Source organism: Echeneis naucrates, chromosome 22, assembly GCF_900963305.1.
Source record: "Echeneis naucrates chromosome 22, fEcheNa1.1, whole genome shotgun sequence".
NCBI lineage: Eukaryota > Metazoa > Chordata > Actinopteri > Carangiformes > Echeneidae > Echeneis > Echeneis naucrates.
Genome location: NC_042532.1, coordinates 9,882,527 through 9,905,340, shown reverse-complemented (window position 1 = coordinate 9,905,340; position 22,814 = coordinate 9,882,527). Strand labels below are relative to the sequence as shown.

The 22,814-nt window shown below is 41.0% G+C and overlaps 1 protein-coding gene across 3 annotated transcripts; it reads left to right on the top strand.

Moving 5' to 3' along the window:
- Window positions 1–12: 12 nt before the first annotated feature.
- Window positions 13–11,575, top strand: arel1 (apoptosis resistant E3 ubiquitin protein ligase 1). 3 transcript variants are annotated; one of them, XM_029493954.1, is made up of 22 exons: window positions 13–66; window positions 917–1,144; window positions 1,584–1,752; window positions 3,291–3,511; window positions 3,895–3,966; window positions 4,249–4,475; window positions 4,632–4,869; window positions 4,983–5,152; window positions 5,354–5,534; window positions 5,632–5,876; window positions 6,005–6,082; window positions 6,174–6,315; window positions 6,412–6,533; window positions 6,667–6,742; window positions 6,938–7,047; window positions 7,169–7,348; window positions 7,671–7,796; window positions 8,311–8,440; window positions 8,578–8,636; window positions 8,721–8,810; window positions 8,899–9,074; window positions 9,377–11,575. In XM_029493954.1, exons 2-22 carry the CDS (start codon window positions 997–999, stop codon window positions 9,477–9,479), a joined length of 3,063 nt encoding a protein of 1,020 aa, XP_029349814.1. In that variant the 5' UTR covers window positions 13–66; window positions 917–996; the 3' UTR covers window positions 9,480–11,575. The 3 variants fall into 3 exon arrangements, with proteins under 3 accessions (XP_029349814.1, XP_029349816.1, XP_029349815.1); XM_029493956.1 differs by lacking the exon at window positions 13–66 and adding an exon at window positions 406–569; XM_029493955.1 differs by lacking the exon at window positions 13–66 and adding an exon at window positions 649–830.
- The last annotated feature ends 11,239 nt before the right edge of the window (window positions 11,576–22,814 follow it).

Below are 22,814 nucleotides of genomic sequence, written 5' to 3'. Positions count from 1 at the left end.
AATCAAAAATCGCCGACTTTTCTGCGCATTTTCCGGGCTGCAAGGCTAATGTCTAACGGACGGAAGGTAGATACTGTTTTTAAAAGCATAAATTAAGTGGATTTTTGCAGTCAGTGTTTTGTTTACTGTTGCAAGCGACGTCTTCTACAGGTCTTGTGATGTGCATCTTGATAACTGCCAAGGATTGGAGACAAGCCCTTTGAAATTACGCTGACATTGTTGGCTAACTCGACTAGCTTCTAGCGTCGCCCGTTACTCAACTAATGCTGTTGTGGCCGTTTGTCATGTTAGCGATGCTAACAGATGTTAGCATAAGCAGTTAGCTTTACGCAGCGCTCCAGGTGTCAATAGACACGCAAAAAGCTGAAATACTGGATTCTGTGGAATTGCTCGGACACCGTTCAATCGATTGCCTCGTTAACACTGTCGAGGCTGTTTGAATAAGATGCGTTGGTTTGAGGTTGATGTAATTTGGAAACCTTTTGACACCTGAGCTAGCCGTTCCGAACAGCTCTTCATCCTCACTGCCATCACCATCATCTGGATTTAGAGTGTTACGCCGCTTAAATGTACCCGGTTTCTTTGATTCTGGCCCTTGCAGGTCGTCTTGTGGAATTTTTTTTTAGAAGTATTGTTTGGCCAAGTTGTTCATGCATATTTCAGTGCTGTGGGGTAATGTTATTCTTCCGTCAGCCAACACTTCTCCAGGGTGATATTTAAATATTCATGCTTTCTTGGCAGAGCAGTTTTCAGTAGAAGCTTATAGACTTCATCATTTCCCATCTGTTTGATCAGTGATCCCCAGAAGAGTCCATCCCTTGAATGCCAAGGTTTTTTGTTGTTTTTGTTTTGTTTGTTTGTTTGTTTTCTGTCTTGCAGTTTGGAACCTAAGCAGTATTGTCTTTTGCTGTTGTAGGGGACCTGACTAGCTAGATGTTACACACTACTTTTCCTTTGAGCACGGAGGAGTCAGAGTGAAGGCTAAAAGATGGTCTGATGGACCGCCGCTTCTTAGTGACCTTCCTCTTCTGCTCTTTGTCGTGGATATTCTTCTGGGAGGTGCGCTGGAAGAAAGGAAAAGAAAGTCAGATTCAAGAATGGCTCGAAGGACATAGCCTCTATCAATACAGACACTTGTTTGAAGGTCAGTGGGTTAAAATGACTTCATATCAAGTTAACAAAGCAAAGTTGCAAAGTTTGGTTGATTTTTCTTGTCCAGGATGAAGTAAGCAGATGTAGCTTCTGAAATAAGCCCAGTAAAACTTTTGCAAGACAGGTTGCCATACCTTAAAAAAAAATCACAGTTGAGATTTAGCACTTCCTCGTTTGTGTTGAAATTTATCATTTTTTTAACCCAATTGTAATAGTTTTTAATGCTGTGAGATTATATTGCTTATTACTTTGACCATGGGCATTTTTTGATTTTGAGACACATAATATTCACATTTATTTAAGCACAGGTTTAAATACCAATTATAACTGACTTAAATGTGCATTTATATCTGTACTGTGGCTTTAGTGACCAGGACTTCCTGGCCATGATGTGCATGGGGATTTTTATGTGCTGTTCATGTGTCATCCAGATGTGCATACACTGGAGGAACTGAGTCTGAGTGTACTAAGTCGTCTGGAAGAGGTGGTGAAGGAACAGCAGCGCTGGAGGGAAATTGCAGAAGCCCACATCCACTTGCTCCGAGACTTTGCCTTCCAGGAGTGGCTTTGCTCCCAGAACCTGGAGCACTATTACCATACGTAAGCAGTGAAAGGTTTTTTTGAACCAACAGCCACGAACAGCCTTTCATTTCTGGAAATTACTTGTCGGCATTCAAATCTAGTGATATAGATTGTCCCTGTCATATTTTTAATGGCTGAAATTGGTAAGGTGGTTAAGTGGTTATGCACATGCTTTATGCTGGTTACCAAAAACTGTTCACTTGTGTCCACTTGAGGGCAGACTCTCCAATCAAGACTAGTCAGGTTTGCTGACACTGAGCTGTGGAGGCTGCAGTGTTTCAGAGGGTCACTGCAGTAAAAAGTATTCTTTAGAGGCTGTTGGTGTGAGACCCTGCAGCAATGCAGATATTTATCTATGTGTGTACTGGATGCTCTCTGTTGATGCAATCAAAATCAGATAGTTTAAGGAGTTACTGCAGCATTATAGCACTGTCTGTGTTTGACAGTTGTCGGTTGGGATGTTTTTCAAGGTCAGTTGTGTTTGTCATTCACATAGTAACATGTTAGAAAATCGTACCTTTCTTCAGGGAGACAAAGTGACATTCCTGAAGGTCATGACTGTCATATTCTTGCTGTATGCAATGCTGATTTTTATTCATTAGACCAAATATTACAAATACTATCATGGCTGAGTTTCACTTCTCTGACCGACTGGGTAACAACCAAAGATAATCTTTGCATTAATTTTCTGGCTAAAAATAAACTCTAAATGGGTATGAGTATTAAGCTGCATAAGCTGCTCGTTGCTTCTCGGTGTAATAGTGTAAATAAGAGTTGGCTAGTGGAAAGATGCATTACAATGTTATATATAGAAGATTATGTTTCTCTTTGGATTACCGTCATCATCACAGTAAGTGACCACAAACACATAATATAATAAGTCTCATTAAACATTGAAAATGAGATACAGCAGCACACATTCATATTTTGCATGGCATACGATAAAAGAAAAAGATATCATATACTTTATACATGATTAAGATTTTCAAGTTTAAAATGAAATGTACTTTGAAATTGAGAAAAAAGTGAATTAGTGTGTTTTCTTAGTTATTGAAACACGTATTAATACTGGTATAGTAACTAGGTAATTGCTGGAATCTTTTTATACTATTTAATATATTTATAGTTGTATAATTGTCTACTAACATAATTTTTGTTCCATGATTAAAACACTTTTAACACAAGCACATCCCTAGTTCTAAGAGACAATAATGTACTAGTAGATTTAGCATAGGGTGTTAAGTTATGTTTTTAATTGCTACAACCATGTGACTACTGAAGCATTTTCTCTATTGAGCCTTGTTGCTGTAGCCTTTAAAGAGACCAGATGCTACATGCTGCTACCATCTCACTAAAGCATTTTGTTGACAAGATAAAGATAACTCTTGTGCAGCATTTCACAAAAAACACAGTTTGTTTAGTGTGTTGACTATCCCATTGCTTGCAGATAAGTCTTGCGCAACAGACCTAAGGCAATACTTTGTGTTATTCTTTTGTTATTCTGTAGACGGCCAATTGTCAACTTAGATTGCTTTCACTTTTGCTTTTCACTGCAGACTAAAGACCTTGGGTTGTATGAATCTGGATGATCTGTCTCAGTTTGATGGTCAACTTCAGCTGTCTCTAGCTGCCTGGGGCTACTACTACGAAGACTACATAAAACTGTCCACAGGCATCAAAATTCTCCAGACCTCCAGGGGGAGTAGAGACCAGGATTACGAGATTCGGCTGGTGCACAGCCTTGCTGAGAGGCGTCTGAATGAGAAGTGGTCAATTGGTGAGACTCCAGTCATTTCGTCCGTTTGTTTGCCACAGCTATAAAGTATAGAGACATTACAATACACCTAATAAGACTGGTTGTTTGACATCTGTTAGTTTATCTGTCCCTTTTTTATCTGCATCTAATACTTATTACATTCCAGCTGTGGAACCATAAACTCTGTCAGACCGGTATTCTTCCCCAGGTTGTTTTTAGTGTTTTACTTCCATTCAAAGTTGTTGTCATATGGTGTTGCTATGTTGATATAACCACAAAACAGTGTCTTAAAAATAAAAAATGCAGCCACCAGAATTTACCATACCTGCTTAGAGCAGAAAGTGTGTATTGTCTTTATTTCAATTATTCAATTCATCATTACAATATCCATTTGTATTTTCCAGCGGGAGCTCTCATATTTGGCTGTACTGTGGCACTGTGCTTCTCGATAAGGGACCTCATGTTTTACGTGATTGGTGAGTCTAGTATAAGCTCTTTTGGAATGGCCTGGAATTATTGCTCTGTCACTCCTCCCTTAAGCGCATATTTCAACCATGACTTGGTACCACTGGTTTTACAATATCTTTTATTTCGTAGCCAGAGGAGTTGTTTCTGGTCCTTAAACCTGTTAGATTTTAACTCTGCTCTTTTTAAATACTTCCTCAAATAATAAGTGAGTCCACTCAGTTCAAACCTCATAAAAATAGTTTTTGTTTATTGTAAACACACCTTGCAGTTGTTTTCCTTTCTTGTGGCAGGTGGAATTACTGTTTCCATCATAGCGTTTGTCTTTACCATCAAGTTCCTCTGTGAGCTTGCAGCGAGGGTTGTCAGCTTCCTGCAGAATGAAGATCCAGGTCGACGCGGTGACCGCAGCATCTATGACTATGTCCGGGGCAACTACCTGGACCCACGCTCCTGCAAGGTGTCATGGGACTGGAAGGAACCGCAGGAAGTCGGGCAGACTATGAGCTTCAGAGTCCAGGTGATTTTTGTTTTGTAATACCCCAAAGAAAAGAATGTTTGCACTACTAATCTTATCTTTCATTGATTTTCTTCCATTGCATGCAGTGGTGTCAACAGTATTTTGTAATATGTTCAGACATTTAAAATTGACTTGTCTGTATGTCTGTCTGCTCAGCTGTTTTACAAGAATGGCCAGCCTTTCCCAGCCCACCGACCTGTGGGACTGAGGGTCAACATCACCCACATTGAATTGGCTCTGGACATCCCTGTAACGCAGGAGGTTCTGCAAGAACCAGAGTCCAATGTAGTTAAAGTGGCCTTCACAGTGCGCAAGGCTGGACGTTATGAGGTTGCTGTCAAGCTGGGTGGCCTCAATGTAGCCTACAGCCCATATTATAAAATTTTCCAGCCTGGTATGTCTACTTAATATGTTAAAAGACAAAAGTATATTTTGTTTTCTGTCATTGCTGTTGTAATGAGTTTGTAATGCTGATTGGATATTTTTCTATTCTTTTGTTTATTTCAGGTACAGTTGTCCCTTCCAAAACAAAGATAGCCTATCATTTTTCTACGCTTGTGTTAGTAAATGGCCAGCAGCACACTTTGCAGATTGAACCCACAGATGAGTATGGCAACCCCACCAGTAACTCCACATCTCTCACAGATGAAGCCAACTACAGTGTCCATGTGCACTCTGTAAGGGAACAAACCCTTTTTTCTATCATCCAGTAAACTGTAATTTCAAGGTTTAGTTTTTGTTTTAGCTAAAATTGTAAGCCAGAATTTGTTTTTCAACCTTCTGTTCACAATTGTACATGAACGTATAAGCAGGAAAAGTTCTAACTGTAATTCCCAAATTCTGAGCTGGTTTTTACCTTAGATTTCCTGTTCTTCCAGCTCGGCACAGTAGATGATGACAGCCTGGATGATTACTTCAGCAAGTCAGTTTCACTCAACAAGCAGCAGTGCCAAGTTCTGCTCAGACTCACCCTGAGGAAGACAGGCTGTTTCAGGGCCCGCATCTCCTATAAGGACCAGCCACTCAGCAATGGGGAGTTTGATATTATTGTTCTCAGTGGTGAGCGGTGATTTATAAGATAAATAATCGAGTGAATATTGTTGTATTTAACCACAATCAGACTGTGTTTTAAAACACAAATCTCATATTGTCACAGAGAATGAGAAGGCCTGTGTTGAGAAGAATGTTTCCACGCCAGGCATTAGTATCTACTTTGAGGCATACCTGTACAACACTGGGAACTACAGCAGTTCTTCCTGGCAGTTACCAGCCTCCTCCTTGCTGGCTCCCCAACGGAGGCCCTCAATGGGAGAAGAGGAGGATGAGCATGACTCTCCTGTGGAGGGACAACCTGAGAAAGTGAAGAAACCAAAAAAGGTCTACTGTTACATATCGCCAAAGGTAAGTGGCCAACTTTGCATTAAATTTTTTTGTTTCTTCTTCTTTTTTCTTCAGCTTTTGGTTCTCTGACTTTTAATTTGTAATATTTGTTTAAGATTAAAATTGACTTGGTCTTCTGTGTCAAACAGCAACTTTCCGTGAAGGAGTTCTACCTGAAAATAATCCCATGGCGCCTTTTCACCTTTCGAGTATGTCCAGGAACGAAGGTAAGAGGAACTGATGTCAGAAAATCCCGGTGAACCAGCCACATTCATTTTGTTGTGCTGGGTTATTGCAATCCATTTCCTCTCTTCCCAGTTTACCTATTATGGTCCTGACCCAGTTCACAAGTACCTGACTCTTGTGGTGGATGATGGGATACAGCCTCCTGTGGAGCTCAGCTGCAAGGACAGGAACATCATGGCTGCCACCTTCATTCGCTTCCTGCATAAGAACATTGGTTTGTTTCAGTGTGATTATTTTGCCTCAAGCTGAACTTAATCGATGTCAATTCTTTGTGGCGACAGTAGCAGTAATTCCACAGTACCATCCACAGGTGGCTCTGAAACCTTCCAAGACAAGGTGAACTTCTTCCAGCGCGAACTCAGACACATTCACTCCAAAAGACCTCGCACCAAGACCTGCCTAAAAATCACCCGACACTCTATTCTGGATTCAGTGAGTTTTTCTTTCCTGAATTATGAGGCTGTTTCATAATATGTGCAGTGTGAAGAATGGGTATTTAATCATGACGTGACGCCCCAGTGATTGCTTTGATTCTCATTTATCTTTCCCTCTTCCTACTGCTCAGTCCCTGAAGGCTGCAAGAAATTTTTCCGTGTCAGACTGGAGTAAAAACTTTGAAGTCGTGTTTCAGGATGAGGAAGGTAATGAAACCTCTGAGAAAAGACCAAGCATCAGGTTGTGTTAGCTGTTTAATTCAGCTTTGAGAATGACTGTTTTTTTGCTGTTGTAGCTACAACTCCAAACCAAAACTAGATTAAGATTACCCCAAAATAATAATCATAACACAATCCATTAAGGTGACACAATGCTAAAACTGTCCAAATTTTTTTGGGCAGCTCTGGACTGGGGCGGTCCTCGCAGGGAGTGGTTTGAACTGATTTGCAGGACCCTCTTTGACACCTCGAACCAGCTGTTCACCCGATTCAGCGACAATAACCAGGGTCTTGTAAGTTAGGGTTTTTTTTTTTGTTTTGTTTTGTTTTTTTTTTTATGTAATATTTTTTGGGGTCTTCTCTTAAACCTCCCATACTGTATTCAAAATAAGAAATTAACATAGATTTTTGCAGGTGCACCCAAACGCTGACAGGCCACCCCACCTGCGCCTGAAGATGTACGAGTTTGCTGGGCGCATCGTAGGGAAGTGCCTGTATGAATCTGCACTGGGTGGGGCCTACAAACAGCTGGTCCGAGCTCGCTTTACACGTTCCTTCTTGGCCCAGATCATTGGCCTAAGAATGAACTACAAGGTATGGAACAAAATACATTCCCATAGAGAAGACTCATTCCTTGGAACTTGGAAGGTCATTCATTGTTTAACTTCTGGTCCTTCTCATTATTTTGAAATTTCCCCACAAAGCCAAGAAACGCGATTTGACTTTTGGCTTTATTTATTTCATGGAGAACTAGCCAGTGTGTTTTTCTGTTGATCCAGCCTTCTAAGATTTCAAACCTGAGAACAAAACAAGACCCAGTCATCTTTTTTATCCTTCCACCAGCAACATGAAATGACATGTTTATTAAAAAAAAAAGAAAAGAGTCATTCTCCTGCTTCTTTTTGCCCATTTGCAGTACTTTGAGACTGACGACCAGGAGTTCTACAAAACTAAAGTCTGTTTCATCCTAAACAATGATGTGAGTGAAATGGACCTGGTGTTTGCTGAGGAGAAGTACAGCAAGTCAGGGCAGCTGGAGAAGGTGAGGAAACATTTTGGAAAGGAAACTCCTCTTTTATCCCTGAAGAAATTTCCCAGGAAATAGGAGCATTAAACCAAACAAAGGAAACCATATTGCTTGTTTGGCAAGCATTTAGTTTTTTTAATTAAGGAGAGGGAGTGGTGAGGTCATATAAAGTTTTTAAACCCTTTCAGACTTTATTTTGTTTGCTTGTTTTTGTTTGGGTTTTTTGTGCTGTTGTAAAATTGTGTGTGACTCCCCATGTGGAAACAGTATAACCCCATCCTTTTCACTAGATGCATATTTACTTTTTTTTTTCTTTAGCTGTACCTACGTTGATTTGACATTTATCATGAGCCTGGCAAGTGGTAGAGACAAGTTAATGCGCACACACACATGCAACTGTCATCACTTTACCTTAACTCGCCATTTTTATAGAGACAAACAATTGCCGAATTATAATCTTACCATTTGTCTTTTTTTTTCCTGTTTTAGATTTATTTCTGTTGAATATCTCGCCACATTTTTGTTGCAGGTGGTGGAACTGATATCTGGGGGAGCTCAGATTGCTGTTACCAATGAAAACAAGATGCATTATCTCAACCTGTTGGCTCAGTATAGACTGGCGAGCCAGGTGAGAGATGAGGTGGAACATTTCCTGAAAGGTGAGGGAACCAGCACAGCTGCAGTCTGTCATTTTATTTGTTTGCTTGTGGTTTTGGGTTTTTTTGCCTCTAATTCCTTTAATTTGAAGTCTCTGGTAATGTGCACAAAATTAGGGTAATTTCCTGATCAATTGCAGGTTTGAATGAACTTGTTCCAGAAAACCTGCTTGCCATATTTGATGAAAATGAGTTGGAGGTATGTAGGATTTTTATAATAAATTCCTATTGCTCCTTTACAACATAACAAAGGTAATTATCTCTTTTATTTAAACCTCTTCAGCTGTTGATGTGCGGCACAGGTGATATAAATGTGCAGGACTTCAAGGCTCATGCTGTGATTGTCGGCGGATCGTGGCACTTCAGAGAGAAGGTATGTCAGGGAAATGATCAGTCTTCTTTTCTTTCCTACCAGCTAACTTGTAAATATATTTGAGCATGTTGCTTTTCTGTTGCCATAGGTGATGAAGTGGTTCTGGGCAGTGGTGTCTAGTTTCACACAGGAGGAGCTTGCTCGTCTACTCCAGTTCACCACCGGCTCATCTCAGCTTCCCCACGGCGGGTTCAACACTCTTTGCCCCTCCTTCCAGATCATCGCTGCTCCCACCCATAGCACCTTGCCCACTGCACATACCTGGTGAGTGTGAAAGGGGTGTTGGATATGTTGAAAGGATATTAATCTCGAAGCTTCCTGGCTACATAGCCCATATATCCTACTTGCTCATATAGGAGTAAATACTTTGTTTGGGACTATTTTCAGCTGTGGATGAATAAACGTTTGGTAAGATTTTACAGCAGCAGAAAGATGTGTATTGGGTCAATTTAAACAGCTATGTTTCTGTATACTCAGTCATGAAGGAACATCTTATTTTATACAAGTTACACACACATTTCAATTAAGACATCAACTGACACTTCATGTTGCTCTTTTCTGCGCAGTTTTAACCAGCTGTGCCTCCCTACCTACGACTCCTACGAGGAGCTGCACAAGATGCTGAAGCTGGCCATCAGTGAGGGCAGTGAAGGCTTCGGCATGCTCTGACCCTTCCATTCGCACAAGAAGATACCAGCACTGACCACTCCAGCACACCAGTTATCTGCGTTCATCTGCATTTAACAGTTGTTCTTCTTGGCAAAGAATCACCCCAACCCCCTATAAATACTCTCTCAGGAAGAGAGGGTGTCACAGGAAGTCACAAAAAGCTGAACTGGAAGTAGGACTCGGATCACATGAACTCTAGTACTACTGTATGTATAATAAAATATCTTGGGGTTTTTTTGTTTTGTTTTGTTTCTTTCAGGGAAAAAAAGAAAGAAAAAAGGAAACTGGACCACTGGAAAAGGTGAGGTTTAGGCTTATTTTATTTCTTAAAGCTAAAACTTTGCTAAGTTTTATATGTTTGAAAGGCACTGGATGCTAGAGCAAAGGCCTTGAGTATTACTGTATAATTGCTTCTTTTGCAACTTGCAAACTGAGGAACACTTAAGTGCAACAGTAGCCTACATGTGATGTGGGTGACACGTGCATATACAGCACTTTGGCCTTAATTGATCAGGGACTGATGTTTGTATGTAAATATCTAATATCACTCTTTTATTTCAATACTTGTACATACTAGTGTGTATACATACCTTTTCATCTAGTTTCTGTTTGATTTGATGCTGAAGAAGAGGGATTACTTTAATGTTGCACGTTTTGATGGGTTAAAAATTAATCTAATTTCTATAAGCTTTTTTTTTTCTGGTAGAGATGAATGGGTTTTAAAAAGAAGCCAAGTAATTTCAATTGTTTATATATGTTTTTAACTTATTGTGTTTTGACCCATACTGTTTTGTTTTTTGTCTGGAGCAGTAAATGTTTTATAACCTGCCTTATTCATGCCCTTTGCCTCTGATTGTATCCAGAGAGGTGCATAGATGAAGCATAGTCGAGGATAGTAGGTTATAGTTATTATGACATTGCTACTATAATTCTAAATCCCACAGTTTCCTGTGGAGTATAAGTCTTGGTTGGATGTTGGGGAAAGCCAGTAAATAACAAAGTTTTTGTTATATTAGCTGCATCCTTATTACTTTTTCCTTCACAGCCTTTTATGGGTTTACCTCAAAATCTCCCTTTGCCACCTATGCATCCTTTGACACACGTGTATATGCTTTCATGCACATGTAGGGCAAAGCATACACTTACAGTTTGTTCCTCCTTCAGACCCTGTACAAACTTTAGCCATATTACCCCACATCCTCAGCAAACTAAAGCTTTGGGGAACATTCCCTGATTGTTTTTCAAATATTTATTTTTAATTGTATTTTGCGTTTTCTATATTCTGAGCCAACAGAATTGTTTTGTTAGGTTTTTTTTTTCACCCTCATTATTGTTAAGCTGTTCCTTTACTGTTCTGGAGTTAGATGTTCATTAGCCATTTTTTCAATAAGTTTGTGCTGCTAGTGAGACTGTAGAGCATTTAGGAAAATTCATGTTTAGGCTGAGAATAAAAAAGAAAACATTATAGCATTATGATTTTAATTTGTTCACGTACCGACGCAGAGCAATCTGAGTGTGGCTCCATTCCTCACATAATTCCCACAGGCAGCAGTAAAAGTTTGACTTGGACAGAAGGAAGAGATTTAACTTGTTGAATGGCAAAGACTTCGATGTGTTGACTGATCAGAGGCAATACAGTGAGATTTTATTATGATCTGCTTGATCTTTAGCTGGCCTTTCACAGTGTTTAGAAGTTTGTCGGAGGGTTTGTGGTTTTGTGTATGTTTGGGTTGTGCAAGGTTGACCTGATGTTGCTGAAGTGAACAGTTTAAAATGCAGATGAAAATATTTCATGAAGCACCGATACCAATGGCTGATATCATATTTCTATGAAGTAAAGGTAGTTGAAGCAGTACATGTGTTAGTTTCATTAGATGACATGACCATTAAAAATAAATGAAAGAGGTCTGTCCTGTGGTTTTATGTTCATGTCTAATGTTTTCCTTTTCATGAGCACCGACCATTGTTTTATGTCTGGATGGTTTATGGGTTAGTTTGTCCAAGTGTGATTTTTAGCATTGTAGATATGTGAAATATTTGCCTATGATTGAAACTGGGGTACATTTTTTCCTTCGCTTTTTTTTTTTTTTTTTTTTTTTTTTGCAAGCTTAATGAATGTTTGAGAATCTGTGCACTGCAGGTCCTTTTGTTTAATGGAATAAAAAGACAATGGACAGAATTCTTATCATCTTATCTCCTTTTTTGTGCATCCTGTTTGACTAGTGTGTGAGAACCTTTACAAAGCCTTACATTGCTGAATGCTGGAATTCAAACTCTTTGGTGGTGCTGACCTGTGAACTTCTTAAACTTGTCTCTGAAAATGATCATGTACCTGTAGAGAAGCCTGCAGGTGTACCCACCATATTGTATATAACGACATTGTTATCCTTAAGTTAATTATCTGTAACACTCCAGTGTCTGATCTTCTTGCAGCTTTAAAAAGGACAAAGAAACACCAGTATTCTGTCAAGAGTTGGTCTCATAATGGTTTGTGTTTTTTGTGGTTTCTGACAAAAATGTGGGGAATGGTAGTTCTTTTAATTTAATGTTGACTGCAGATGAGTTCCCTCATGTGCAGTTAAGGCCAAAGTGTGTCAGCAGCCCTCAGAGGTAATGTTTTGGGCACTAGGGGGCAGTGGCCCCACATCTGACATGAGAGGAGACTGAGGTTCTGTCATCCCGCAGGACAGGACAGCAGCAGAGAATGATGAGGGGCTTTCCTGTCTTCAGCAGACCCGCCGCACTTCCAGTTTTTGACACAGAGCACAGACTAGATTAAATCCCCCTCCTTTACAGACATTTCTCATTTTCCCCAACACAACAAATACCTCATGAAATGGGAATATATACAAAGTTCATTGAGACCTCCTGACAGCTGAAGGCCTAATGAAATCAATCTTTTGAGAGCTTAGCTGTTTATGGAATGTGATGATATTTAACTGCTGAAAGTAAAACAGAAAACAAGCACTCCCTTTCCATCGTCATACAGAGATGGTGGCGGACATCTTTACAAGCCAAAAATGTGACAGGAGCACACTCTTACATGACCGAGTGTTTGCTTCCTCAGTAGGATTATCTCCTAATGGACCTTAGATGTAAAAAAATCATTTTAATTGCTGTGCTTGAAGGCTGTGGACATGCAGGCCCCGTGGCTTTCCGCACTACACCCACATGTTCCTGGCGTGTCTCCTCACACTGTGGTCTGAACACTATCAGGAGCAGGCAGAAAGGCATCTTGAAGTACTTGGAGGCAGGAGTTCAGTTATTTGGTCTTGGCATGCACCTGTGGATTTGCATAATGGCCTCTCTCGAATTTCCCCCAGGAATGCTTGCTAAAGAGGGACCACAAATCAGAAAGTCCTCCTCTGGCGCTAACCAAGAGTAATGTACCAAATTGGACTGGTTCTTCTTCCCAAGAGAACCTGTGGGAGATCACTCAGCAAGAAAACTGTGCATTTTTGGTAAATTTATCTGATGATACTAATTCCATGGGAAAACATGTTTCTCTGACAAAATTTCCATTTACTGGTCCATAAACATCTCCAGACCTGACTGCAGCTTGGTTTTGGAGTTTGAGGTTGCCAAGTTCCTCGAGGAGTCAATTTATGGGTGGTTGTCTTCAACCAAAGAATTTATATGATCGAAAATGCAGTGCCTCATTTCCCATCTCTGAGTCAGACACCCCGCCTCTGATGCCCATCCGTTTTCTCTGATCAAAGATAATTGCCTTCAGACACTGATCTTCACAGGACAGCGAACTCAAACATGGCACGCCTATCTTTAGAACATGACTCTCCTTCCTTCCTGTCGGACAGCCATGGGGTTGTCTGCTTCCCATTGCTACGTGCAGGTCCTCATTACCTGATTGGCCACCGCTGATTACCTGCCAACTGGACTGGCTGCAGGTATTCATCATCTGTGATGACTGGGCCCATTTAGAGGCCAATCTTAATCAGGGTTGCTGAAGGACAGAAGAACATCGCTGCAGCAACTGGCCTGGACCGAACTTCTCCACAGGAAGTTTACTCTTCATTGTGTAGTCTACTGACTTCATGTTATCCTCGGGCCTCGGTCCAAACCCTGGCTAACATCAGGTCTCTGTGTGTGAGCGTACATAGTCCTTCTCCAGAATGAGCGCAGCATGAGATGAGAGTCCTTTCCTTCCCCTTACAGTGGTTGACCACTAAAATGACTTTGACCTTTTGCCTCAGCTGTCTTTTCTCCACTTGTGCTATTGGGGTCTTAATTGGCTCCTTCCATGACTGGTGACAGCGTGGTTCTGCGATTGATGTTGTTGAGGATTATGAGGAAAAAGGCTGTAAGAAGTACACATCATAGTGATGACAATGGTCTGGCAAGCTAAAAACAGCAAAGGAATGTATGGATGGGATATTGCCGCTGATTAAAAAGATTTTTCCGCCCATCTTTTTGATATTTCACAGATTCTCTGTTGTTCCTATCAATCCTTTGTGATTTACGTGGCGAGACCTGGTTCTGAACAGCTGGCACGCAGGAAGTCCACGTTAAATTATGCGTAGGAGCAGCCACACATACGTGATCAGGCCTCATTAAAATATGCTCTTTTCGAAAAATAGGACCACCAGCATGTGTTTTGTTTTTGAGATGATATAAACGCCCTTGAACACCGAGGTCAAACACAGGCAGAGGGTTGTAGCTCTAAGTGGTCTTCTAGCATGGAGATTAAGTGTCCCCTAGCTGGCCACTGTCTGTGTTATATATGATGTTGGAGAGAATCTCTTGATTAATGAGGTTAGTTGTCCTGCTGGGATGTGCAGCTGCATTATATTCAGCGCGTCAGGAAATGTTTCAGTCCTCGTATTTCCTCTGTAAAGATAGGGCCTCTAAAGTAGAAGACTGTCCAACTGTTTGACAAAGGCCCCTGTGTTGCCTCACTCTTGTGAGTATGGCTGTCCGTGTCGCAGGTAGTGCACATGTGCAGTGAAAACATAGCAAACACACTGTTCCAGCCACTTACATGCTGGGCCATTTTAGACCAGGTTGATACATTTTAAAATCTTGTGCAGATGTTCATGGCACTGAGGTGACAGATGCTACTAAATTCCTGATAGTAATGAGGTTGAGAGTTTCAGGTAAATATCTTGGCAGGTGTTGGATAGATTGCCATGACAGTTTCTACAGACATTCATGGTGCCAAGAGGATGCATCCTGATTGCTCTGGTAGTCCTGCGGCATCACCAGCAGATCAACATCTTTTCCCATCCCCTGACACAGACGAACACGATATATGTGGTTCACAGAGACTGTGGAGCTTTCCTCACTTTCCCCCTGATTCTTTAATGAGACTTGTATGGTTTGCCGTAAACTCTGGTACAGATATTCATTGTACAGCAATGTTCACTATTGCTGACTGACAAATGTTTGTGAACATCTGGCCATGATAAATGTGAAAATATCAGTATGTTGACATTAGCATTTAGCCTAAAGCACTGCTGCTCAGCCACTTTGAAGCTGTTGATATCTCTGCACAGTCTTGGTCTTTGTTTCTGCCCGTTGCATACAACTCATTTTTCCATTGTGATGAGAGGCTGGATGGCTCTGGTTTAGGGTCACGGGGTCAATATCAAAAATCACCATCATTAATTCTGACTTCCACAGTTATACAAAAGAGGAAAATAAACAAGACTTGATGGGAATCTTCCCACCCAGACTGTTTTAAAATGTGCCAAAATCTGGTTGGCACTGGCCAGCAATGAGCCTGGCATGGATCTTCTTTCCAACCACAGCCGGTAAGGAGCTCCAGGCCACTAGCTTGATCCCGAGCACAGTAACTCCTCCCCCTACCAGACATGGTCTCCAAGAAAATCCTGCTCTACAGAGAGGCTGTATTTGGCCATTATGAGAGCCAAGATGCTGTGTTAGTCACGCTGGCCCTGACTTGAAATGACTGCAAACTGGATCATCATAGACAGACATGTTAAATCAAGGGCAGTTTTAAGAGGAGCACGTCATACTAACTCAGCCTCAGTATTTGTGAATGAAACACTGCGTTGTTCTGTGGTTTCAGCCCACCACAACAATGTGGACCTTCGACAGGTCTTAGTCATTCTCTGAGCTAAAAGTCATCTTATAGTTTGTTAGTTTACAGTGAAACTCATTCATTCATACTTTCTCCAGTAAGAGGATGAGGTTTTAAATGGCCTGCACTGACCACAACCAGGCAACCACAACAATAGTAGCCACATCTGCCCAGCACATGCACCATCTCTTTTTGTGTACACATCAGCAATGGCCAGATTAAAGTGTTTATTGCCTAGAGTCACATATCAACTTCACCTCTGCGCTGTAAAGTCAAACCCGTCATGGGCAAAACAGTTTGACAGGAACATCAAAGACAGGATGTTAGAAAGATAAATAAGGATTCCAGCCTTCACACACATTTGGCTCAGTTCTCAGATGCTGATGTGTGAAAGTCTATGTTGGACCTGCACTCCACATTACACACTGAATTTACTCAAAGGGACCTGCCTGGAATCTTTGAGCTAGAGGTGAGGACAAAAACAAAAAAAAGGAAGGTAAAGCGCACCTGCTGGAAACTGCTGATTGAGGGGAAATGTGTTCCTGTCTGCTGCTGTGATCTCAGCCAGGTCATACCGAACAGAGATAATTGGCGCAGCAGGGCCCACCTCCGCAGCAGAGAGAGGAACAGGGTGAGGCTCTGTTCAGACTGACAGAAAGACTGACTGCATCCTATCAGCTGCTGCTCAGCTCCTACTTTAGATAATGGCAGCCCATTGCATAAGCCCTTTGGGGGGGAAAAAATTCTGGGTGTATTCTCATGAATGGCAAATTCACAAGACTTTGCTTCACAGTCATTGCTGCCTGTAAACCTTTCAGATTCAGTGCTTGTAATAATGGGAAATACGCTACTAAAGATGACATTGTCAAAAAAAATATTGTCTCTAAAAGGTTATTTGTACAGCCTCATAAAGAGGCTCAAAAAGGTATTAACGGGTTTCAAACCCAAGTTGGCCCAAAGAAGATAGGATGCACTCCAGACTCCTCTGTGCTTTTTCTGTTAGCTTTGTGGGTCATGGCAGGAGAGGCTTCCTGTTTGAGGGTGTCAGCCACCCAATGGGATGAGAAGGCTACCATCCAGGAGGCTTTGTGGACAATTTAAGACCAGACACAAGTGAAGCCATGAGAGAGGACATAGACATGTCAGAGTGTTTGCTTTGCTCTGGGTGTGAGTTGTGCAAGAATCGGCCTGCATATTTTTTCTTTTATGCTCACTGTCTGAATCAAGGGTTTGCAGAAAAATCCCAATCCAGGGTCACCGTACTGTCACACTAAGAATATCAGAGAGAACTGTGTAAATAAATCTGTATTGCTAACAACATCTTAAAAGACTGAGAATTCTTTGTTCCTGCTTATTTTCTGAGCACATGACCACTTCATGCATTTGTTTATGATGAGAAATATGAGTTAGTCACTCTCAATTATATCAAACAGAAGAGTCATTTGTGTTTCTTTGCTGTCATATGATGCTGACAAAACAAAGAATGTGTTTTATCCTTCACAGTTTCAATACACATCAAAGTGAAATGAACTGAATCCGAAAGACTCTAAAAGGAAAGAGTTTTGTACTAAAATGTCTGCACAGGGTCAGTCGAGAAAAAAAAAAAAAAACCCATACATATTCGTGTTCCTGCTGATGGACAGATGTAAGGCACACTGACATGCTTTGTTTCTTTCATTTGGACTGAGCTAAGGAACAGAGAACAAGGCCCACCAATGATACTGTCCAGGCTGCGAAACCCTGCGATGCACAAAAAACCAGTACGCTCTGCAATTACACTCGTGATAATCAGTTGGCTGTCAAAATGTTGCATTTTCCCCTTCACTCGCCCTTTCTTTCCCAGCTTTGCTCCTGACGATCAGCCAACATATTTCACAGACCTGAAGGAATCCCCCAACCACCGTCATCAATTCAAAGCCCTTCGTATAACTAGCTAACTGGAAATTTGTACGTCCTCATGGAGCCATTAGCTCCATGAGGACGTACAAATTTCATCAGATGTCCAACATTGTACGTGGACTGTGGTTGAGTGAATTTCCATCCACTGAATAAATTTGTGATCTAGTTACGGTCATTAGAGAATGCAACAGTAAAATTTTTGTGGAAAAATAAACATTACATTAGCAACGAATTTGCCCAGAAAAACTTCTCTGAAGAGGTTTTGCATGGAAATAAACGTCCAAGCTAATACAATCTAACCCTAAGGTTTTCAGTCACATGTTAAAGACACTCGGTATTTATTATCTCATAAACATATACATATGAAAACCGTTCATTTTCTTCTCTACGAAGAATGACATAATAAAGACCTGTTATGCAACTAAGGGAGTTCCTGAGTGTTTGCAACAAGGAGATTGAGCTATTTTCTGTTTAAGTTTGTGATTAACAACTCCCAGGTTGCTTCCAGATGTGGTTTGGCTTCAGTCACACAATGAGTAAATTTTTTGATAGAAGAGTGACCCTACATGACACTATCCATCATCATAAGGGATAACGCAGTGATCTAATGAGTAGATCTGACTCCTCGCTGCAAACACAGAATCATTCTTTATGCTAAATGGTGGACAGATGGTTGATTCCTCTGCAAGCAATCACAGCCAATGATTGCCAAGGCTCTCAACACCCCATCAACCCATGAGATGAAAACAATAAGGTGGTGGAAAACAGTAGCAGGACCAACGCATATTCAATTGTCACGGCATCTAATCCTATCCAGGATTTCTGTGGGCAATATTATCGCATCAGCTGCATCTGCCTTTGTTGTTTTGTGCCACAGAATCTCTGTCCTTTCAGAGAGGAGCTTATTATACTTACGGAACAATCTACAAACAACAAACAGAAACTGGGTTGTTAAACCCTATCATTCCATTATCTATGTGCCCACTGTGAAATTCCCCTGCAGACTTTGAAAAACAAAGCCTGGTACATGACAAACTGTGCACTGATTTTAAGTCAGCTTTCGCTTTGAAATGTATCCAGACATCCCATGCAAGATGAACCCTCACCCTGTCATGCAAGTTTTAATTTACAAACGCTGTGATCGATTTCTCTTATCTTATCTCGAAGCCAGCAGAGTTAAGTAGAAACAGTTGAAGGACAATTTTATGACCTTATTGTTTTGTTAACAGCTTTCAATCATTGTCGTGTCTGTCATCTTATTTTTCTACTCAGCTGTCATCCCGGTTTTATTCCTTTAGTAATTTACCTCTTTTTTAGATAAACGCTGATCTGGACTGGCCAAGGATTGGCCATGAACAAAGGAGGCTGGGTATTCATATCACAAGGAGCACTCTTTGACATTGCAGAAATAACACTGGATCAGTTATCATGCTCAAGTCACCCCAAATTGACGGTGATAAAGTACACTACTGATATGCTCTTGAGATTTCATTTGTCATCACATTATTTATCACCGGTGTCTTGAATCTTAACATTTGTCATTGAAAACAAATCAAAGCTCTGACTGTTGAAACTGTGCTCTTATCTTTGGATTGCAGTGTACAAATAGTTTTTTTTTTTATATGTTTTTGTTGCAGGTTGATGGATAAGATAGAGATGCAGAGTGCAAATGAATAAATGGGAAACAGCAGTAGATTATCACGCCCTTTACTAAAGTTCTGTGCTTGAGTATTTCATTTTTATACCAACACTTCTTTGCATTCATATTACAGTTTATTCTAAAGTGCATTTTTGCAACAGCTGTAGATACTGCTTTTAAAATGAGCATATTCATTTAGTCATAGAAGGTAGCCCGTTGATTATGAAGCTTAGCACTGCGACCGGAGAGAAGCCCAGCCCATCTCTGATAGGTGGAATAAGCTCAATACACCCATAAAAACACCAAATTTTCCTTTTCAAAGTTTGGCACTTGCAAATGTGAAATAAATGAAATGTGCTGTTTTGATGTGTCACCATTATAAATGTTGGAAATGTGAAATGTGCACATTTATGAAAAGAGAGTAAAGTTAGCTCTTTCCTTCTGCTTCCTGTTCTCATGCTTAGGCTTGATTTATCAGGCTGATAATCTCAAATCCACGGTTCAGCTGCATAAAGAGGATTTTCAACTTTAAGAAATTTTTGTTGCAAGGACTTTTTCTTCACTTAAATTCAAATTCTCTCAAATTGTGATTTTGTCGCATTTGCTTTGGTATTGACATTGCATCTCGCACTACCGATGGGAAAATCTAAAAATCTGGTGGAAGAGAATACCAGCATGATTTAAATCCCATGACCTGCTGAGAATGAAATCAAGACAAGTGAATTACACACACCTTTCATTTTGTCACGTGACCTTGGGCGAGGCACTTTTTTCCAGACTTCACACACTTGGAGTGAATGTGAAGTACTAATTGTACATGCTAAATCAACTTTCATGTGATTAATAAAGGTTGAAATAAACTTTTCTCAATGCAGTTTGATCCATTCAACTCCTATTCAACCAGTGACATATCTAATTTATTTCAAGTTAACTCCTGATGATAAACGTAACTCCTGATGGTGAATGCTCATGATGCTATGTAAAGCCATGAGAATCAGCAAGGTAAGGAAACTCACTTCTTCTGGCACTTGAGGCTGTGTAGCAGCATGCCTGTCTGCAGGCTTATTAAAACTTGGCTCTCTAATGAACATTTGCCCTTGAAGCCTGCTGAGTGCTTAGTGCTGCATAGGAGACGGAGTTCTGGACGGACGGGGCCTCTCTTCCTGCCCCCTACGGAGTGCTCAGGTATAAAAATCAGCTGTACCGGCAGGCTCGAGTCATATGAATACTTTTACATTACAGTGAACTGGAATGTTCACAAAGTCAGCCTGCAGAGTAAACACTCCTGATATTTGTTTTAATTAGAGTTTTTTTTTTTTTTTTGTCATTGTCATCTCTGCCGTGGGTGATCTAGCCCCCCATCTTGCGGGAGCATAAGAGAGTGGGAGGAAAAGGGCATTTCCATGAGTACTTCACACTCACAGCAATTTATCTATCTATCTCTGTATGTCTGTCTGCCTTACTGTCAGTCTCTGTGTCCGTCTTCCTGTCTGTCTGTCTGTCTGTCTGTATATCTATAAGTTCAAAGGGATTCCTCTAAAGTGCCATGATGAATGGGGCAGTTCTCCCAAACATCTGTCAGACGCTTTGGTGTCTGTCTGCCTGAGGGGCTGCTGCAGACAGGTCAGCGCAGTCAGAGAGCCTTCCTCCCTGAACTTCATACCCCTATTCTTCCCCTCAATGCCCGTCCTGGATAGCTTGGCCATAACAAGGTTTCATTGATGGCCGTTGCACTGGCTGGGCTGCAGTTTAGTCTTTGTTACATGCTGCTGTTGATTTCATGCCTTTCGACTTTGGTGCTGGAGAGATTCCCACCCAGTGCCGGTGACTAATAATTAGAAAAAGGTTGTGGCAAAAAAAAGAAAACTTTGAAGTAATGTTAGAGGTTCGTTGTATCTTCCCTTTTTCCCTTGAAGCTTGCTGGTAAACAGGACATAGGTTATGGCAGGCCAATGCTCTGTTCTGACTGAATGGACGGTAAGGGAAAAAGGTTTAATGGATTGAAAAATAACAAATTCATCATGCTTAATAGGAAGCTACTCAGGTCAAATTGACCTCATGCGGGGGGTTAAATCGCATCATGACTTTCTGGCACTCGACCTTCACTGTTAATTGGGAGCAGTGAAGAAGATTTTTCATTCACCTAACTGTTGCTGAGGAGAGCACATGATTCTCTGCTCAGAGCTAGCCAAGCATGAGGCCCATCCAGCAGCCACCAAACATGAATGTTACTATACATGAATGGTGCATTTCGGAGGAAAAGCACTCATTCAAATCACTGCTAGGAAGTGGTTTGGCCCAGACTACACACCACAACAAACCAAATTCTTCTGCGGCTGGAGGGCACGTGTCATCGGTGAGTCAACCACCGAACAGAGTTTATGCATCATCTATTCCCAGCAGTAAAGGTAAACAAAGCCTACCCTGCGTTACTCAGCAGGCTGCAGTGTAATATCAAAACAACTGACAATTTGTGAAATCTTTCCGTTATTGTTCATACATCAATCACAGTTTCTGCACCACAGCTGTTTGGTCTAGAAACACAAAATTATTTTCTGGCTGCTCTGGGAAAACAAGAGGTTTTCCACCAGACAGAGACAGTGTTGTAGAAAGATTTAAAGGAACATCTATCATAGTTATCTTAACATTTAACATTACAAATCATTTCGCTTATTAGACAGTATTTTACCTGGTCGGAAAATTGGTGTGAAAAAAAAAAAAAATATCCTCTTGAGGCAATTAATAAGTGGAGTGTGTAAAATATAAGACTTCCTCTACAAGTGTGAACATTATTTTACAGGTCCTGCCTCAAAAATAAAACATCTTTTACAGGATCTGCACGACACCCTTTGAAGGTGGATACAAAGGGAAAAAATAGATCCAAAAATAGTTCCTTAATGTCAACATCAATGAATCCAGAAAGACTTCAGTCCTTTGTCTTTACAGGTTGGATGTCATAAGATGGTTAAGAATCATAGGCAGTTTAGTGCCAGATCGTTGGCATGAACTCAAACATTCCTGACTCACCTTTCCCCCACTTTTTAAAATGTAAAATCAAATATTGCTCCTGTATCATTCTTGATGTCTACGATGAAAGTGTCACTTTGTACTGGAGATAAGTGAATGGATCAATTTGTTTCTCCTGTGATGATGATGGGGGCTATGTAGGGGTAATTGCAGCAGATATCCACTCATAATCCTCCTGGTAAAGCTGCTAATGTGGAAAATGCTTGACCTTGATTTTCCATGGTCACATGGTGGAGACACCGTGAAACAACATGAACACGCATTTAAGTTGTACATCGCACAGCCATCGATCAGCCTTTCAGGACAAATGGCAGCTGAGCTTGTCCAGCAGGCCTGATGGCCAGGTCACAGAGCCCACGGGCCCCTGGCCAGCTGTGAGAGAGTCATGCTGAATCGAATTTGCGGGGCCAGGAAAACTGAAAGGGAAGGAAGAAAAAAGTGGGAGAAAGAAAGCTGTGGGTGGACAGCCAGGATGATCAATCACACACTTTCACACCTCTCTGTATTTTTTTTCTTCAGTGAATGTGCGAAGCGCCAGAGGAAATGTGATGATTAAATACTACATTACATGAGAATGCATGTTGCAGTGGGTACAATCTACATTCTCCTGCTCTTATTTAGACATTTCTGCTAATATTGATTTGTGCCATGATGGATTTTGTGTGAATCTGTATGTTTTAGGCGACATCTGGCTAATGCCTGGATCCACATC

What these genes read in the sequence shown, in the direction of transcription:
- arel1 (XM_029493954.1), top strand. Translation starts at nt 997, where the DNA reads ATGGACCGCCGCTTCTTAGTGACCTTCCTCTTCTGCTCTTTGTCGTGG. An exon ending in CCTCATGTTTTACGTGATTG is followed by an intron (nt 3,967 to 4,248) that starts GTGAGTCTAGTA and finishes TTCTTGTGGCAG; the next exon opens with GTGGAATTACTGTTTCCATC. An exon ending in TTGATGAAAATGAGTTGGAG is followed by an intron (nt 8,637 to 8,720) that starts GTATGTAGGATT and finishes AAACCTCTTCAG; the next exon opens with CTGTTGATGTGCGGCACAGG.